The sequence below is a fragment of the Phasianus colchicus genome, chromosome 9 (genome assembly GCF_987193195.1).
Source record: "Phasianus colchicus chromosome 9, bPhaCol1.hap1.1, whole genome shotgun sequence".
Classification (NCBI taxonomy): domain Eukaryota; kingdom Metazoa; phylum Chordata; class Aves; order Galliformes; family Phasianidae; genus Phasianus; species Phasianus colchicus.
In genome coordinates, this window is record NC_143444.1 from 25895033 (window position 1) to 25916857 (window position 21825).

General features: G+C 36.8%; 1 protein-coding gene across 3 annotated transcripts in view; it reads right to left on the bottom strand.

Moving 5' to 3' along the window:
• The window catches only part of LOC116234502 (BEN domain-containing protein 5), an 854963-nt gene that overhangs the window by 631694 nt on the left and 201444 nt on the right, over nt 1-21825 (bottom strand). For all 3 annotated transcript variants that reach the window (XM_090146639.1, XM_090146640.1, XM_090146638.1), the window contains exon 4: nt 9424-9518. In XM_090146639.1, the coding sequence (XP_090002765.1) occupies nt 9424-9518 (95 nt within the window). The remainder of the gene's footprint in view (nt 1-9423; nt 9519-21825) is intronic.

Consider the following 21825-nt stretch of genomic DNA (forward strand, 5'->3'; position numbering starts at 1 on the left):
TTCATGTCCTTGCTGTGTTAATTCCAAGACTCAAGAGCATTTGTTGGTCACTTAGATGTGTGTTGTTTTTCTTTTTATTTTAAAAGGAAACAGAGGACCTCCATCATTCCCATTGCAATTCTTTCCCAAAGGGGAAGAAAAGCAGCCACAGCTTCCAGCCGCAGCAGGGCATCACAGAACCTTGATCTGATGATTATGACAGGGGAGACTCGGCCACTTACAAAACAACTGAAAGCATAAAATCGTGCACCCACATCAGATTCTGGAGTAGTGGAATGCCTCCACTTTGCCTCCCATGACAGGGGAGGCCCGGCCACACGGCTGTGCTGAATGGAGCTTGGGACACGCAGTGCCGTCTGACTGCTGTGATCTCCCAGGAACTGCTGTATGGCCACAAACCCACAACACACAGTTGTAAGAGGATAGGATGAGAATTTTCAAGAAGGTTTTGAAACCCTTAACCTTCCCACACTTACTTACAGCCTGGGAGGAGGTTTTTATAACAAACATACACAAACTAACAGACTGGACTTGCACATTTATTGAAGGAACAGAGCAAGAAAGGAAGCACGAGCATGAAACCAATTTTGCCATCTTCTATATGCAACATTCATCCCAAATACGATGAGTCCAAACAGAACTGCATGTGGATGCTCTGCCCAGCACGGAACCACAAAGGCCAGCATTTAAGCTTTATTTATATCCAACAACTATACTTCCCTGTGGCTGCACAAATACACTTCAGCCACAGCTCACCTGCAACACAGCTGTACACATGCTAAAGATAAGCCCCAGACTAAGGGGTGGTACTAGTGACACTGCCTAACCTAGCAATCAAAGAAATACAAACTCCAAATTCCACCAGAGTTTTACTAAGAGCAAGTGGTGATACACACGGAGCACCAAAGGGGCTGCTCTGTTGACACCTATTTTAATGGTTCATCTTCCCAGTGGACCATATTCAAACCAAGAGCCAGCACCTTTCAGTTCCCTCAGCCAGCACAACTCTTCTCTGAGAATGACTCTTACTTTCCAGAGGCAGGAAACCATCAGCAAAGCCACCAGCTTTCCACTGAGATCCCAGAGCCTCATCTTCCCGTTAGACCAAGCATCTGACAGCCAGTTATCCTGTCTGAGAAGTACTACACAGAAAGACTGGAATTAATATTTGCTGCCAAAAAATATTGGATACTTTCTAATCACACTAGGGAAACTCGCTAGGTTTTCAATCTCAGATACTTAATACAGTGAAGCAGGAAGACATTTCACTTTCAAGCTAGAATTCAATAATCCTACTTGAAGCAGCTCGAAAAACAAGTTTTAACCACTGCCTCAGCATCTAGAGATGCAGAAAAGATCTTTATCATTAAAATTTAATTCTCTCAAACCAATGGCATATCATACAAACGTTAATTCATAAATTAACCTTTCCAGTTGCAGCATTAAAAAATAGGATTTTGTATTTCATTGTTGTATACAATTGTAAAACCATGTGAGAAAATTCAGGATATAGCATTCAATATTTTAACATTGTTCTTACAATATCAATGGGCATAGTTATTGCTTATTTTTTCCACGCTTCTCATTTCCCACGGTGCAGCAAAAATATTTATTTTCCATTATACTGAAAGAAATTGAAGTAATTGCTTTGGCTTTTACCATAGCACAGCAAATTTCAGGTGGGTGTGGATGACCATTTTACTTTTATCAGAAGTTCCCAACAAACATTTCTCCATCACTTTTGCTCCGCACACAACATTGCTACTGTTTTGTTTTTTTCATAGCAAGTGAATGAAAAAGGTTGCTAATGATTCAAACATTTAAAAATATTAGTTTGGCCATTATGGCTAATTTCTCCTAAAATATTATTCCTGATATATAACAAAAGCACAGAATATGCAATATATAAATTCAATCAGTACTATGGTTGGTTTTTTGTTCTTGTTTAAATATGTCAAAAGATCTTTAAAGATGCAAGTGTAAGTGAAAGAAAGCAAAAATTTACTCTAACTATACTGTGTCCTGTTGCATTCTCAATTATATTGCCATAGATTATTACATCTTGTTAAATTCAACTTGTCTAGCACTCTTCAGACCATTAAAACAATCTTAAAGAGATGTTACATTTTCTGATTACAGTTTTTGGGTCTTATTTGTACAGCCTTGTGTTAACAGACTGATTTTCAAGTACATTTCTTGGTGACACTCAGCTTTGTCTGTGTAGGGCTCTTACCACTAAGTACTTACGACTGATAAATGCCATTCTTAACCGAGGTGATTTTCATTCTGCTTCGCTCCATTAGTTCAAAGTACAAAATTGCAATGAAAAGCTGCAATGTCCTCTTTGGTAGTTTGACTCTGCTTTGAGTTCAATGCTGCCTGTATTTGTCTAACTTATAAACTCAATCTGGAGGAAAGCACTTCAGTTTTTATACCACCAGATTTTATTTTTTTTCCCCACCAAAGCTACCAAGGTTAGGATCTCCTGTTTTTTGAACACTTCATGCACTCAGTTCCACCAAATACCCATCACTTGAGAAAGGAGAACGACCTGTTCCAGGATGGGGTGCAGCACACAGCTGCAGTCATATTTTGCAGCCATTCAACTCAATTCTGTGGACTGCAGCAGGTGAAAAAAAGCTACATTTCACTTGTTTTAGACTTCCAACTGCAAAGTTTGTTGTGATTTGCACTGGAGTGAGGGGAAAGTATTTTCAGGCAGCATCACCTCTTTAAGATTTCTAATTTCTCATCAAAACCCCCCATAATTATTTACCATAGACCAAAAATGTACCTAATAGAACAGACTCATTTGTTTCCTACATGCTTCAAACCTTTCATGAATAAAGTAGTACCAAGGGTAACCTTTCATGAATACAACCTTAGGGATCACAGAGTGCCCTCAATCAATGCAGGGAACTCATGTTGACAGAGTATATGGGAAACAGATTGAGGTATTAAAGCACATAGCCTCTGGTGTTTTAGTTGTAAATACTATAACCATCAAATATTTAGACTCTTATGTAAGCAGTATGCCATTTTTTAAACAGTTACTGCTTGGAATAAATCTTTAAGGACGGAATTTTCAGAAGTGCTCAGTATTGGCCTAACTTTGCTCTTACTAAAATCAATCATAAAATTTTCACAACTCTGGAAGAAGGCATTGTCTATTTATATGTTTCCATGGCACTAAGCACAATAAGCCTTGATCCTGACTGGGGCTTTTGCACTCCACTATAATCTAAATAAAATGATATATAGGAAATCAGTAAGATAATGATGAGGAAACACACACACAAACTAAATAGCCCAATTTTTAAAATAATGACTGGGAAGCCATTTGGAGCTGCTTATATTTTCTCTGAGTCTTAATTTTCATTTGCTTTTATATTAATCCAATTTCTTTTCTATTAACTTTCCCCAGTACAACTCTGTGAATCTTAAATTTCCAATACAGAATCCAGTCAGTAAAACATAACTTGCTTTCTTGCTATAAACTATTCCCATTTCATTTACACAAACACATTAGCGTAGGGATGCAGTTCATCGTTTTATAAGCAAAAGATAACCTCTCATCTATTTCCAAAGGCTGTTGCTGATAAGAGATATATAACCTGCTTTAAATTCCCAGGAATAGCTACTTTGGCTGGGTTGGAGAAGGGAGCATTTGTTTTTATGGTTTTGCAGACCCAACCACTCTGTTTTGTTACTTTACAATATGTACACCAGCACTGATTTATGCTGGAATCAACATCAGAGGCAGCTGTTTTACTTTCATATACACACCCTCCCCAAATCTACTTAAAATGTCTTATTTTCCTTCAAAGAACTTCACTAAGATGAAGACAAAAATCTTGCTCATTGTCTAATATGGGACTCTAAAAGTTCAGTAAGATCATGTCCTTTTCCCTATTTTCTCCAAATGAAAACTACAAGTTACTGAATTTGAGTCTATGGTTCCACAGACAGCTTTCTAGGTATTTTCCTAGCAGCTCATTCCCTAACTACTGTTTCAGACATTTATTACCACCTTCCTCCAGTTGCACCTATGCAGCCAGTCAGATTTGGATCTATGATGAAGCAGACCTCCATTTCTAAAAGATGACTTTTAACCATGGCCAGAGACCAGCACGGTGACCCTACGCAGAGCTGCACCAGAGGGAGCAGCTCTTACCAGGTAGGTCCGCACCTGGCTAAAACCTGCACTGATATACATCTATGTATTTCAGAGAAAATGTGTCTGAACCTCCAAAGGCATTCTTACCAGATCCCTCAAAATAAAAAAAAAAAATAGCAGCATTATAAAACTGGCAAAGGCACAAACTTCCAGAGAATAGCCAAGGTTGTAAAATTGGCCAAAGAAAGAACTAGGTAGTGATAAAAACCATGTTCATCTTCTTTACCTAAATTCAAGTTGATATTACCAGTAACCCTGGTCCACCATATATTTTACGGTATGCACTACTAGTCTTTCAGATTAGCAAGCCTTATATATATTTAGTGCTTTATTCTCAAACTGTTTCACCACAAATGACAGCTCATTCCACAAACAGCTTATCTTATGGCTAAAGATATATAAATACATACTAAAAACGCTGTTGGAAGTCTCTGAATGTATAATGCAGCCTGATAGACATGGTAGTGATTGTAACACTGCATTGTAGACAAATGTTAAAGAAACTTGGCAAGAAACAACACGTTTCAGCTACTCAAAATGCAGATTTTCTCAGTCTTGTCCCCTTCTGATGAATGGAACATATGGGAGTATTGTTCATAAAACTTGCATTGCTGTTCTCCATGTCTACCAAAATTCTTCATCATGACAATATTTACCAAGTTGCATATACTCTCAAATTTGAATTAATTACCTAGATTTTCTTCTGTATTTCCAGGTTTATTGCAAAAGGAAAACACTTTAGAAGCAATGTGTTGTGAGAATTTAACAGTAGATGTTATAGCAACAGAGGTAGGGGAGTGCTTTCTGGCGAAGGCAGCTATCCAGTTAAAAGCTATCAATGCTAAGTGAGATAAAAAACGGGAAAGAAAGTGACGGCTTTGCCAAGAAGCAGTTTAAAATCTGACATTATAAACAAAACACGTTTAAATCTAGACATAAATCTTCTCTTGTATGATGTAGCTTCCATAGCATTTGAGCTAGCGTTATTACTTACATACAAACATTTCCTGAAATACAGTATCACAAGTGCAGAGCAGCCTTTAACCTTGTGTTCATCCACTCAAGAACCATGTTATTTATTATCCTTTGTCCCTTAATTACGGGGACTTCACCTACTGCTCTCTGCTCATTTGAAATGCAGAATAAAATACAACGGATGTCTGAAGACTTAACAGGTGTCAACCAGATATTTGCCAGCTACCACTACTATTCTACTGGGAGGAGTTGCTGTTCTATAAATACTAATTAGACTTCTGCACATGATCTTGCTGAAATACCTAAGGTGATGAGTGGCCAGTTGTTACTTTTAAAAGATTAGCACAATTTAAAAAACTAATGTCCCCAATGAGGCAATGCTCATATTGAATAATCAAGAGTTATAGCTGTTCTCTGCCCAAAGGGAATATTTGCTCACTTCATCATTTGGAAAATCTGCTGCCTACCAAGTCACTCTTCTATTTCACTTTGAGAAAGTTGTAAAACTTCATAGAATATAATGATGAGGTATATGTACTTAAATGGTCTTCCACAGCCATGCCCACATGGTAGATTGTAATAGCTTCTAAGAACAGAGATTTCAGTTTGAAATGATTAAGAAACCGCAGCCAGAGTAGATCACACTAAAATGAAGCACAAAAGAGAGAAACTAAAAATTGCATCAGTGTAGCAAAAATGCAATTTACTGTAACCCACCTCGACCTCAGCTCTTCACCTCCACAAATCAGAAAGACCCAAACAGAACAGGTGTCTGTTACACTGATCCTCTTATTTGAAGTAGTCATTATCAAGGAAGAAAAAAAACACTATTTACCCAAAATCTCAGTGTAATAATTCCAGATTAGCAGATAATTGTCAGCAAAAATGCTAAGTGACCATACGTGGCCGATTCCACTGGCTTGAAATAAAGCCTTGATTTTCATTTTTTGAAACGTAACTGTTGTAACATGGCGTGACAGCACTGCTTTTCTATGTATGAGCTGTGATTCACTATGGTGAGATTTGACTGATGTAACTGACACAACCCTATACTATTAAGTAGCAACCTAGCATGCCCACAAAAAAACACACCCAGAGAAACAGAAATAGAGACACGAAACGTGTTTCTATTTTTTTGCCTCTATTTCTTGTGAATAAGCATTCAGTAAATCCATTAACATTTACAGTGGAAATGCATATCTTTTTAATCATTTTCCTGGTTTTCTTTTTAAAAAATAATCTTATTCTTTACCATGAAATCTGGTTTTTCCTTATCATTCAGCATACTGCTTCCCCTTTTTAAGTAGCTCATTACTGGAAATGTTTGGCTTTACTTCAAAAGAGAAGAATATGTCAACACCAGAACATCTGTGTCCACACAGAGTGCTTTGATGACAGTGATATACCCCATTTACATCACTAACACTGAGCTAAACCTTGATGCTGACTGCATTTAAAGATCTTACCCCACAGGGCAAGAGAATGCGGGTCAAAAATGTTGATCTGTGTTTGACACACTCTACTTCAAGAGCACTTGGCAATGATTTGTTCCAGAGTCAAGAATCAAACTCGCAAAACAACGCAAAGCTCGGAGCCATGTTCACATAACCACATTCGAAACAAACATTCAAATTCACTGTCTCTGGAGGCCAATCTGCTTTTGATACAGAGGATTTTGCAAGCTATATGGTCAAATTCTATCCTGAATACAGCGGGAACTTTTTTATTTCAGTCAGAAAAGCATAACACTGCTCAAATGCAAAACAAATATTAGATACTGCCATCATAAAACTCAAACCTGATTGTATTTAAAAAGGCAGAATAGTTGTGTATGACATAGCATTGCTTTTGCCAGTGTAGCTAGAGGAAGTTAGGAGAATTTCAGTATGTATCACATGCCTCTACAGGCAGGCACAATAATGGCGAGTTCCTAAAATATTTAGTACAGAAGAGTTCAGAGATGAAGCTATGGAAAATATGGAAAATCCATAGAACACGGCTTCTAGTAGTTTTATTTCTTGAATTTTTTTTTTAATATGTTGTGTTTCTTCAACTTCCTGTAATTAATATCTGCTTTTTCTACCAAATTACATTATATTTACTAAATCACTATGCTTGTTTAATTTTTAGTATAAGGTGAAGAGCATCACTCTTCAACAACTCTGAATCTTGAGTACGTTCATGTAAACCTCAGTACTTCAGCAGCATGAAGCAACTCAATTCAGTACTGCTTTCTAGATTAATTCATAAGAAGCATCAAACAAGACCAAATCAATGCAAGCCAAGAGTTGCCCTACTTGTGTTCAAGCACCACAAATACCTGAACACTGCATGTGCATGGAAGTCTTATTTCATTTCAGTAGAGAAACAGAAAATTATATTTACAGATTTCATTAGAACACCATGGAAACAGATAAAGAAGCTACTGCAAGAGGCACAACCATGTGGAAGGCAGCTCTAATAGAAAGCATGTATTCAAAAATAATCTGTGTTTTCCCTCTTGAAAAATATACATATAATTCCTATAACATCAAGACAATTATACTGAAAAGACCCCAATATCACTGAGGGCCCTGATAACAGTATGAATTAATTCACACCTTCAAGGTACAGCAAGTTTTCATACGTGGGCTATTAGAAAAAAGAAAAGATATTTTAATGCAATAATTATCTTTTTTAAAGAAAGAAATTAGAGCAAGGATTTCCGAAACAGGATTAAAGTATGGTTGTAGCCCTGTAAAAGGAAGCTGCATTGCACCTGCTGCCTACACTGTGCATGGCTCCAGGCAATGCTATTCATTCCTCACTTTCATAGGAGCAAAATACATCCCCCTAAAAATATAAAACACAAAAATAAATAGATCTCCTGGGAAGCAAAGGAGAAATCAGTTTTAAAAATAGTGAAGGAGCCTATATGTTCTAGAAAAACCCCATTTTGCATTGTTTTGTAAGATTTACACTTTAATTTGAAACCAAAGTAAGGCATAAAATTTGTATGAAAGCAATATCTGATTTATATATAGACTTAACACACAATATACTTAGCTGCAAATACCAGACTCCAGTGAGAGAAAGAAAAGGTTCTGAAATATGATTAAAGTCTGATGTTTCCCCAAAATACCCCAAAAAGGTTTTTTGGAAGTTAAATGGTAAACAAGTAACATGATTTTTGCTACAAAAAAAAAAAAAAACAATAACAATGGATTTTTTAATTAATTTTCAATGTTATTACATACACCTATTGAGCTGAAATTGACTCCAACTACTCGCTGTTTTCAGAGGCAGCTTTTTTCTGTCCAGATGACCTTTCTATCTAATTTCAAAAAAATAAATATAAATAGGCCTACCTGTTGGTCAGACAAAGAGGAAGTGATCTTACAGTCACAAAAGTTAAGACTCAGTGAACTGAAGTTTTCTGATTGTTCAAGTATTTAAGGAAGATATATTTATAAGACTCAGATTACATAAGATTAATAATTAACCAATAAAGACTTACAAGAATACGTTACTGTACACTTGTGGTCTAACCTCACTATCCATATTCAAATAAATCTAAAGACAAATTATATAATTCTTGAGAGTCTTGCATACATTTAGACTCATTAGATTTACATATTACTCACAGTAGACATTTCATTACAGTTGGTCTAAAAAATGCACCATCTATTTGTGTTCCATATCTGCATGATTTTCTATGTATATACTGCATAACTTGTGACCAAGTTGTTTGACCTTCTGGTGTTTTCAGCTGCATCTACATCAATATATAAAAGACCAAATACTGCTTATTGAATTGAAGTCAACTCAGAGGGCAGAGTTCACGCTCTTAACTGCGACTTCCCAAAAACAAGGGGACCGAATCCAAAAAGCCTTTTAGAAATTCTGTTTACCTCACAGCATTTGGAAGAGTGCACTGTTAAACAAGCCAAACCAGAGCCAGAGACCATGCTCACAGCTGGATGGTAAGGAGATGACTGAACAGAAATTTAGCCAAAGCCCCCACTGTTCAGTGTGTTCAAACAGACATAGCTTCAGTCACACTTTTTGGAACAAGACACTGAAACATCATCACAGCAAGGCTTGAAGAGGCCTCTAGAATTCATCCAGATCACTTGCACCAAAGAGAACCTATTCTCACAACATTGCTCACACATTCAAATTCATTCTTACTCTTACTAAAAGCTCCACCTAAGCCAGAAGGTCTTCACTATAAAAGAATCCCAAGTAAAACACTTTCTCCCAATAAGCAAGCCTTTGAAATGATAACTTACCATTTTTGTCTGCTTGTGGATTTCACCATTGGAGCCATTCCATCTCTATAGAGGCTTTTTGTTTTACTGAAGTTGACGACATTGAAAATTACTCTCTAGAAAAAGAAATAAATCTCAGTTATAAATTATGAAATACTCTACACATTTATCGTATATACCAGCTGCATAAAAACATAAAAAATATGGAATGGATATGTATCTTACGCTTTGAAGTACTTTTAGTCTCCACAGATCTCAGATAACACAGTCTATTCCTAGTATTTTGATAGCCTACACTTTACATCTCACAGCAGTAATGTACTTTGAATGTAAACTTAAATTTAAATGGTTTTCTGGTAGGAATCCTATCCACACAAACAAATAGGTTACTCAGATTCAAAAACAGAAAAGCAAGTCCAGTTTATCTGTTGAAGATGTTGGTGGAAAGCAGGCAGATAGGTAAACTGATCTCACAAAAACCTTTCAGCTGCTTCATCTCTTAAAGATTCTTATTTCTACTCAGCGACAGGAAAAATAAAAACTTCTGATCTTTTTTTTCCCCAAAGAAAAGGTTATTTCTCTTCGTTCTCTCTGACAAAAGTAAGAACTCTCTTCTGTAAAAACTACACAGCATACTTATACATCAGAAATTGCACATAGCCATCGCTGGTTTGAATAAGGTAGTGATGAGAGCCCAATTCTCATCTTAGTATACACTGATAGCTTGGGGAGACTACAGCTGGCATTTAACGGTTCAAAGAGAGAAAAGTCTAGATCTTCACTGGTAATGGACTGATACCAAAAGTAAATTCATGCAGAGGGAAGAAAAAAAGACAAAACCTTCTTCCCTACCATCTGTCTGCTGTAAATCACTTCATGCAGAATTACTTAGCCTGTTTCTGTTAAGAAAGTCTGGAGTAGACCAAGCTCATTTCATGTATTACATTAACCTTACAGATATTAAATCCAATATAGCTGGTTTCTCATACTTCTGATATGCAACATTAGTGTACACAGAAAAACTGAAACATGAACACTAAATTAACTTTGATACGATGTTCCAGGATATACTAATACATTTCATTTGTATTTCTCTCTGTACATTTATTTTCCGCTGCTATCAGTGAAGACTGCTAAAAATTGTATTTGCCCCTAGATATTCACAAATATATTTTTACAGCAAACTATTATAATATTTACATTGTTAAATAATGATTCATGGGAAGGCTGAGAATTAAGTGGCCACTGCTTGAAATCTAGCAATTCTGACTGAAGCAATAAGATCAATTAAGCTTTCATATGTAAAATTTCACAAAAACAAACATGGACCTTCCAGGCAGTCTGTTCAGAACACAGTGAATTATAACATTGAAGTGAAAGCAATCAGCAGTGGGACACTGACAACAGGAGCCAGATACAGTTACATTTGCACGTGGGGCAGGTAAGAATCCAGGCAAACTACACACATATACTTCTAATTAAGCATCTCTGTACTCAAGAAAAAAAACAAAGGTTTTTAGAAGCATGGTAGCACTGAAGATTTCATAAATGCAAGCAGAAGCTGCTACGTATGCAAACCCTGCAGATTAGTCAAAATTTAAGAATAATCTGTGGGTTTTACTGGAAATGGCTCAAAGTTAGCTAGCTAAAAAAACACACCACTTTCTTAAAGCTGCTAATTCAGTTTTGCATCAACATTAATGAGCAAGCTACGTATCTATGCACATGAATTTACAGGTACTTAGAAGTATTTTGAGTTTTTGTAACAGCCACGAGGTAAGTTATAAAAATAAACTCTTAGTGGAAGTACACAGTTTATATAACTTTATATTTGTAATTTTCAGCACTGAGGATGTTGCCTATTTGATGAAATATCTAACTTAAGAGATCTCCAGTTATTTTCTATCCTACATATAATTATCTAGCTTATAGCCTTATATGTAGGTATGTTTATATATATATACACACACACACACATGCATTTCATAACCTACATAAATCATTTTCCTATACTACAGTGCTGAGTTTTTCCTCTGTTACTCAACTTCTTTCATATTTGTGAAAACAAATTAAGTTGCTACAAATTGGTTTGTCAATCTCCATGTTTGCACAGAGTGAATGAAACAAACAAGATCTCCAAACCAATTGCCTTAAACTTTGGATGCAATCATGCCACTGTTGGAAAGAGAAAGTTGCTAATTTTGTTGCATACTGACTCAGAGCAGACAGCTGGTAGACAATGTTCTTATTCCAATCAGGCTTATTTTGTATAATGAGCAGGGCAAATGTACACAACTGGGTAAGCAACGTATACAAAAACAAAAATATGCAGCTCATTTAACAAAGCACTGCAGATTATAACATTTCAGCCACTCGTGTTCACCGCAGAGTAAGCAGTTAGCAATGCATGCAGTTCTCCCAGCACGGCATACAGTTAGATTGGCAGAATGAAAAATTTAACGGCACAGAACAGAACTTTATCAACATACACCGCTGAAGTAATAAAGCACACAAACCGAAGCGCTCAAATAAGCAGCAGAACTCAGTCAAGTATTCCTGGTGATAGTCGAAGTAGCCCATGCAGCTCAGTCAGTGAAGTGTGCACAAACGTAATGAGTACAGTACACGCACCTCAGCCAGAAAAACATGCAGCTCACTCCATAAGGTATGCAAACTTCTCTGAACACTACAACAACAGCTTGTGATACAGCAAGCATAATTTTCTGAACACAACTAGTTTTATTTTTTTTTTTAAGTTTTGCTTGTTCTATAATATATCAGTTGTAAAGCATAAAGGGCAACAACACCAGATATATGCTACGCACACTGAAGCACTCTTTGAAGAAAATTATCACTATACTTTTTTATGAATTATAGAGACATACAACGGGAGGCATTTAATGAGCAATATAATTTAGAAGCTCAAAAAATGAGAAACTACTCGATTTTTAAAGAGAAGTGCAAAGTTAAGAAAATAAAACTAGATGAAATGTACTTACAAATTCCCTAAGAATTGCTCTGGTCTCCAGAGCATCAATCCAGAGAAAAACGGCAGAGAAATTTCACAACAAAAATGCTTCCTTGTATTCGCTTCGGAAGGTATAAATACCACTAAAAGAAGCAATATTCTAACTTGTAAGTGAAGTGAAATCACATAATGATTGTTTTTGGTATAGCATATTTTCAATCTACTGCGTCATTCTAACAAATGGCTGCAACTTCTGGGTTGGTGGAAGAGGCACAATGCAGAAAAGCCTCTCAGAACACCAACAAGCACAACTGAACCCCTTCAGGGCACACATCAGAGTGCACTGGGACTTGAGGCATCTGCTGCAGTCGTAGGTTCTGTGCTTGGACTGCCAGGGGTGAGAGATACTGGACAATGTGAGACCACACAGGTACTTACTGAAAAGCAATGTCCCCCTTCCATGATGCATGCACTAAGCACCTTGGAAGCATCTCGCTGTTAAATTCATTAAGATAGAAAAATTAATATAGATCTGTCTTGCCCTTATCTTAAAGTTTACTGATAAAAACCTGCTTTTCTGGTAGACCTTTGCAAAGTTGTTTCAGGAATTCAAAGCACAGTCAAATGTTAAGGTTTGCTCTGGGTTTATTTTGTTTGGATGCTTCTTTTTTTACGGTTTGTTTTTTAAAACATGAGTGAGGTAAAAACAACCCCTGAACACAGGCAGAAAAGATGGCTAAAGCACATAGCACCACTGGTATTATCACCAGAAACACAGATTCCTGACTGGGGCTGGAAGGTGCTGCTAGTTTTGGAGGGGAACAGCACACATCAGGGGAGTTTGGCATCAGAGCTGAAGTCATTAAGCATGGATGGCCATATTTTACATCATATTCTAACACGTCTCTGTAAGAACAAGGTAAGCCTTAAGGTAAAAGTTAAAAGTTCATCATAAATCATTCACATCGTGGCAGGTTTTCCATCTGAATCTACCAACACTGAAGCACATCTCCGGCAGATCAGTCACCCCTTCACTAAAGGCTAAGTGCCTTCCCCCAGGAGAAGGTCACACTAAGCCCCTTAAAAAGTGTACCAGGTTTGTTTTGGGTGATTTTCTCCAGCAAACTTCTCAGGAATAACAGAGTTGCTATGGTTGACATTAAAAGGAGAAAACAAACAAACCAAAGAACACCAAAAGAATTCAGCCTGAGGCAGACACCTGGCACAGTCAAATAGCTACAAATATGAGAAGTTATATCTAACTCAAAAGAGGATTGCTAATAAGAAGGGCTTTCTTAGTATTTATCTGACACATTTTAAATATTAAGGACTATATCTATGTAGTATTAATAACATAATGCCAATTCGGTGGACAATGATTCATGCTACAAGAGTAATGCAACCTTCACTACACAAGGACTAACCATTCAAATGCAGACAGGAAAAATTTCATCATTTAACCAGACAAGGTAATCAAGCTGGGCACAGAAAAGCAATACTGGAATGCATCTGCTGAAATTAAGTCTGCACTCTCGTGCCCTGGACAAGTGTTAAAGATTCAGAAGGCCCAAATACTATGGCTTCATTTCCTCTCCTGCTGATTCTTTAGATATTATAGTATTTGGGGAATTCCTGAAATCTACAATCTGCAGTATTCTGCCAGCTGAGATATCCTTTCCTTTCTCTCTACTTTCTCTCTTTTGTTTGTTTGTTGTTTCTTTTTCCCATAGGATCTTTCATTTCTTTTCTACAAATGAAAACTTTCCTCCTTTTTAAGATCAGATCTACTTTAGAATTACATTCTATTTAAAAAAAAAAAACAACAAAAGAAAACAAGAACAACAACAAAAAAACAATACACAAAGCAAAGAAAAATGAACTTCTCAAGCCAACCCCACAAGTTGTGAGATTTTAGACTCGCCATTTCTGAATGTAAGAAACTGGCAACATGGGACTGCTGCCTTCTCTCAAAAAGAACTGCATTTTTATATTTGTGTCAGGAGGTCTTTGGAATCTTTCATGACAAAGCACCTTATATAAGGCCACATAAAAATAAATTAGACCAAAGGGACTTCAAAACAGAGAGGAAAAAACTGTTACCTGCAACTGCTACAGATGCTGAAGATCACAAATAATACAAACACCCATGAAATCCCCAATGAAATCTTACCAAGGTCATCTTTCTGACCTTTTAGAATTTAAATCATTCATTACTGCTAACATTTTAAAGTAAGTCACACTTCCTTTTCTCCTTTGCAGGAACATACATCCTTTCAGACTGAAAAGTTCTAAACATTGATAGCATTTTGCCTTTTCAGTTAAAGAGTTTTCAAAACCTGCTGGCACACAGAAGGGGAAAATAAATACTCACCTACTGAGAGAGGATGTTAGCAACCATCTTGGGCTCCACCAGGCTCACTAATCAGTTGCACCTGTGTCTTGTTAACTTGTGAAATTGTGAAGCCCTTGTAAGGTAATGAAGTCTTATGAAAGTGATGCAGAAAATGGCTCAAAGATTGTGAATTATAGGAGTTTTTCCCTCCGTAGAGATCCTCACTTTGCTACTTAAAAGACTGAAATGCTAAGATGCTACAGAGAGCAATGTGAAAATAAGACTGAAAGGATTTTAGACCTCAGATATACTGCTATGCAATGTCCACATCGCAACCTCTGCTGCCAACCTGTTCCAGCACCTCGCTACCCCTAACACAAAAACCACGTTCCTTATATCCGGTCTAAGTCTCGCCTTTTTTGGTTTGAAACCATTTTCCCTTGTCCTCTCACAACAGACCCTTCTAAAGAGCCCATTCCCTTCCTTCTTATGGCCCCTTTTTAGATACTGAAAGGCCACTGCTTGAGATGCTAATGACAAACTTCCCAGTTTGAAAAAATTACCAAATCAGGGCCCGTACCCCATTGCAGTGTCCTTTCTGTCAGTTCTTTCATCACCTCCAAATTAACACTTAAGTGCAGACCCACAGTTGCAACACCTGTGTACAGCAGCAGTTCTCACTCAGCATCTCACTGTTGATGTTAATTTTGCTCACCTGGGCCTGGGAGGGGGATAGCGTGCAGAAGGCCACCTTCTAATAAAGCTTTCAAAGGGAGCTGAGCAGTGATTTAGAGAAATCAGTTAAGTAGAAGTTTAACAGCAAAGTTTTGTTAGTGTTAAGCAAGGTATTCTTTATTGGCAGCACTGGGATAGCATCGAGATAACGCTCCAAGAACGTTCCATCAGTTTGTCGTTCGTGAACAGGTTATTTTTTTTCACATGTATTACATATTCGTTACATTCCCAAATTCATTATCCTACCCACCCCAAATGACTGCCCAACATACACAGCCGTATTTGGCGAACTTCAATATCACCCAGCCTTCCAGCACCATGATGGTCCCCTATCAGTCCGTTGTTAGTTCTTGGGGTGGTCGTTTACTTCCTCTTAACAATCCTGTTGTCCCAAAGATTGCTGTGAAATGCAAGGACAATCGAGAAGACTCTACCCACACCAGCAAGGGAGACAAAGGGAAACAAAGGGAAACGTCTTGTCTGTTACATTCTAGGCACTCCATTGTTTTTCCTTTTGTTTTGTTAAAGCAGACCAGCCTTACTTGTCTCCTCATCTACGATACTACATCACAGTTACCATCCGCAACATCTAAAGACTACTGTGGTGTTGCAAGCAAGTATTAATAGAATATTTTGTGTAATTGCTTCTCCAAATCAGCAGGAACCACTATTCTGTTCAGTGTTATGCTGTGGGCTGACCACTAATCTGTGTTGCGGGACCTAAACACCGAGTCACACAGACTTCCCATTCAACCATTCTTGGGAAAATAGCAAATTTATTAGTAATTTATAAATTTAAAAATTATTATAAATTATTATAAATTTATATTAGTGAGCAGCCTTTCCCACCAACAGAAGCCAGCTTTCTAATAATGTTTTTACTTTCCATCAGAGCATCAATAATTCAAGACCTAAAAAGTGTCTTTTTAGAAAGCTGGCAGTTGAATGAAAGATGAACTCAGGGTCCTTGCTTCCTTAGGCCAAAATCACCAAACTTTTGAAATTCTGTCATAAAGTATAATTTGTTTTGTGCTGATTCCTCAAAAAGAAAATACTGAGAGTCCTGACAAGGCATATAACCAGGCTACAGATGTACTGAAAACAGATTTGAAGCTGAAAGCTTCTTGCCAAAATTTTCACTTCTTTTTAGCAAATTATCAACAGAGGTGTAGGAAAAAATATATATATATATTTAATCAGCTCTGGAAAAAAAAGATATTTTTATTTTCTGTTTCTTCTCTTCTCATTTATGCACAGACTTTGGACAATCAATCCTACTTACGTTACAAGCTAATTGTAGTACTGTAGGAATACATGAGCAACTTTTATCTGACCTTTGACTGGATGCACGAACCTTGCTGCTTGTAGCATTTACTTTCTCAGCATACCTGGGTAATGTTTTCAGAAATCAGTTGAAATAGTAAATAAAGAAACAATGGGTTGTCTTCCAGTGAGACTTTTTATACTAGCTAAATTATTTCCTAATATATTCCATGTCACGTAGCAAAAGTTGCCAGATGACATTTGAAATATCGTCGTGTATTAAACTCTTTCTACACAATCACAGAAGCTATGTGTGTTTAGGTTCCATACTCATTTCCATCAATATTATGGCTGCAGGTGGGTAGTAACAGCTGGCTGTTCTGGAACACATTTGCAAAATTTGCTGATATTTCACATCCCTCAAGAGGAAGCAGCTGAAAAGACTCAAGTTTTCCTTTTCCTAATAGATTTTTTTAGCCAGTGATGAAATGCTGCAAAGTTTGGTATGATTTAAACTAATAATACTGATTCTTTGTCATGAAAAATAATAATAAAATGTTTTCTGACCCAAATACTATCCACAGGATAGAGCTCACAGGAGGCTTCAAAACAATGAGACCAGTCTGAAAAAAGTGAAAAGAACCAGAAATAGATGCTGTGCCATGGTTACCGGGAACCACTGTCAAAATAATAAAAGCCCATGAGCACAGGCATAAAATGTGCTACTGAAGATCAGAGAATGAAGTGGCAAGTACTGATTGTGGGAGCATCCTCCTCACCAATCCTTTCTTCTCTGTAAGTCAACTTTTATACTTTTCTGAGCCCTTCAAGAAGTACAACAGTCAGCCTATGATCAAGAATCAAAGCTACTTTTACTAACAAGAGATTCACTCATCAACAAATTAGCCATTTGTGATGGATAACTGATGCACAGCCATAACTGCTCAGGCTTAAAGCATACAGGTGGAGTGCTGACAACTCTCACTAAAATGCTGCAAGACAGTAGGTGAAAGTAGAACTAGCAATGACAGAGAAGCAGTAATATTTGTGTGGATCAAAATTTTGTTCAACTTGTGAAAACACAGACAATAATAATCACAATTTAAATAGTATTCAAACACAAAGGCAATAATCCATCTGATACCCAAGCTGGACGGTGAGAAAGCAAATACCTTTTCATGTTTGATTGCAATAAGCAAAAGAAAGATAAAGAAATCTCTGATCGGAGAGAGATTTGGATGAAGTTTTTCCAGCAATTGTTTACTTGTTTTGTTTTTTGTTTTTGTTTTTGCAGCTGGCATTACAGCCATTGTTTGTTTAAAAAACAATTGTTTGTCTGAAGCTTGTGGAAAAAACATGTGGTAGAAAGAAGGATATTACAAAGCATAGAAAGCTGAAAGGCACAATGTATAGAAGAGCTCAAAACCAGCACCAATATATTTGCTTCAGTATTCTCTGAAGCATTGCAAAAGCAAAGTCATTTTGGTGTAAACAGCTAAGCATTACTGCTGCCAGTGGTAGTGGTTAGGTTACTAGGATCCTAGCCTTGCAAACATATAAAACCACTCTGTTTATGGCTCTAGAAAATAAGCACAGATGGGCTTTGTGTCCAGGTCATTCGCAGAGGTCCTTGGTTTTCTCTTCTTTATAATTGAAGTATTCTGATTGTTATTACAATAAAACCTTTGATTCTTCTCTGTTCTGCCATACATGGTTGTGAATAGTAATGGAATAAAGATTTGCTCATATTCTGCTTCCCCTGTATTGAGACAGAACTAGAATGGGATCCTTAGATCCCAAAGAAGCTGCAATGTCACTGGAAAACCACTCAGAACAGTTTTTTGTGGAAAATATAAACCGTATGTCATCATTTTCATAAAATTAAGGGATACTTTTATGGCACATAACCTCTTCTTTTCTTCTATAAAATTAACAATCCTTGCTCTTAAGGATTGTTGACTTACAATCAAATCCTTTTTTAATATTTCAGCAGTTAAACAATTCACCTATTTCTATAAAGAAACATAATTGACATGTTAGTGTACATTGGACTCAGCATTGACAACTAGAAGTTTGTTATACTGATTTGAAAAATTGATTTCTAAATTATTTCTAAAGTATTCCAGCATGATTTCTTGTGTTTTCAGTTTTCACTACTTAAATTCCTCCCCAAGTGTTCAGCTTTTGTAATAACAGACTATTCAACGTTTTGTACAGAGGTAAGTAGAAGGAAATCTGAGCTAATTCCTGCTATTTTCATGTACCTGTCTATTTGACATTTAGAATAAGAATTCAGAATAAGAACCTAACTAACCATAACAGGAAGGGAATATCTGAAACGTCCTCCTAGCTTTGAAAATCCTGTTCTAAAGCTGAAATGCTGAATGTTAGATTCAAATGATGATCTCTGTCCACTTGTAAAGGTGATTTACAGCCTGTAAAAAATGTATTTTGGCAGTGCAATGTCATGAGCTAAACAAAAGAAACTGGAGGATTTGAAGAGGAGAGTTCAGTGTCCTAAAGCAACATGACCTGTGCTGCAGTTGTATAACACAAGTGTCATTCCAACCACACACTAACTCCATATTCAGAAAGGAAAAAAATGACAATGAACATCTCAGTATTCAGGCACGCAGCATAGCTGCAGTCCTGCAGTTAGGTCCTTTTTTTTTTTTTTTTAAACATCATTGGTATAGCTTACATCTTATCCTGGCTCAGCTTTAAACATGAATGAAAGATATCTATTTAGCCACACTTTTTAGTGCTCCCAGAGGCTTCAAGTTAAGTAAACACTCACAGTTCCTTCCTAAAGAGGGGGTGGATTTCTGATTCAGGTTTTAAGACAATCTAGAAATATGGGGAAAAATGCTGGATTTACCAAGATCCTATAGTCTCCATTTATGCTTAGCAACTGATCACTGTATATTGGAAGTGACGCTTCTGCAGCTTTGGGATTCGGGGACATTTTTATTACCATAGAAGATCAACTGTAAATGTAATATTGTTTTGGTAGTTTATGTAGAACAATCTGAAATGTTATGTGAATAAGAGGAATTTGAGAGTTGATCATTCATCTTTATTGACTTTGAAGTACTTTGCTCAAACTATTATATCATATTATCAGAAACATTGAGTAGACACTGAGCAAGACTGAGCACAATGGTAATTTTCCACCAAAAATGAGTCTCCAAAAAGAGATAAACATAGAACAGTACTGAACATCTTATAAGAAATTGCATCTTATTTAACCAAAGTCCCTTTAAATATTTTACGGATTGGATTTTACTTCATTTCACTTCCAAAAGTTAGTGTAGAAATCTGTTTCAAAGTGTCCTCTTGGTAGGGAAACCATTACCTGGAAATGACTGCTTATTCTTCTGCAAGTCAGCTTTAAGGCCACTACAAATGCTCTGTGCATGTTAACAGATCAATTCCACATTTACTAATATGCCCACTTGGTGGAATATTAAAATTGCTGAAATCCCTTCTGAGGAAATGTTAGAACATTTCTTCACAACCAAGTATTTTAATACAACATCTCAACATTAACCCTAATGCTGAGGAAGACCTTTTGCACTTTGTGTTATTCAAGCTAGATCTGTTAAAAAGACTTAGAGGAGTGGTTCTGGAAACTACATTCAAATACAATTCCTTCAATATTTTCACGCAGTTGGAAATCACAACAGCAGAAGACACAGATTATCAGCATCAGATTAGCAAAATATTTGTAAGCAGTGATCTGAGACATTTCCCCAATTCCCTCATGAAATAACCGCAGGTGATCATCTTCAGTTTTCCAGAATATGGTTCAAACTCCAACCATACCATCTCAAAACACTGATGCAGTTTACACGTATTTTTGTTTTGTTTTAGTGAAACGCATATGACAAGCCTCCCTTTAGTTTCACTTCTAATGTATAGTTATCATATGTCAAATTTTGCACCAAGAGCCAGCCTATAACTAACCATCACAAAGTCAAAGATTCACAACATTACTTTCATGGCCACGCATGGGGAAAGGAAGGAATCCACTTATCAGAAATGAGGCAAGAAAAAAAAGAAATTTATGCAGTGGCATGAGTAGGAGATTATGACAAAGAATACTAACACAAGCTTCAAAAATAACAAGGAGTTTCTCACAAAATTGGGCAAGTGGTCTCCCAGCAAAACACAAATAGCCATCACGTAGGAAAACTCTTTTCTGTGCTCCTTACATGATTGACACTGATGTCAACAGGAATTTTAGATATGACTATGAGAAATAAAGTGTTGATTCAGATTTGGGGTGTCAGCTGCAAGAAAGAGTATGCAGAGCGTCTCAAGAGGGTAGAATACTCGGCTAAGCTCTGCCCTAGTTCTGGATCATTAGGGATTTCCTCGGCATAAATCAAAGCAATTTGAACACTGCGTGCTCACCCCAGTTGCTGTGATCCCAGCGTGGGAAAGCTGAGTCATTCATTCTCTGTGATAGCACTAAGTACAGATTTTGGTGCAAAGACTCTCTGAAGTGGGCATCTTCTTTCTTCAAATGACAATTCAGCCCAACATGCAGAACCTGTGCACACCACAAGTTCAGATCAATATCCGCAGATAAGTAAGCCTTTCCCATCAAGAAGGTTTTGTTGTCTCTATGTATAAAGGCAGTTTAATAGTAACTGTGGGCTTATTTGTCTCTACCACGGCAACTTCTAGGAAACACTGACAAAAAATTGACTATGGGGTCAAACATAGCCCACTACTAAACACTGTCTCCTCCTAAAAATGTAGAGCAGATACCTTCTTTTGGAGAGAGCAATTCCTTTTCTCCCATTGTGTACCACGGCTCATGTTTAGAGATGCTTTTTTTCTTAAGTAATTGACTGGGAAAAGTGACTATAGGGGAAAAAAACACAACTTTATAGGATAGATTAAAATTTTGTCCAAATTTGTAACTCTATTACCCTAACCATAAACAAGATTACATGATATTTTACGAGAACACTGACAATTCTAAAACCTATTAAAAATATGAACAAATCAATAAAGATAAAGGAGAATTATACATATAAGGAACATCTTTATTGAACAATTCTTATAGATCGTCTTGAAATAACGTTGTTATAGACATTTGCTTGGATGATCTTAT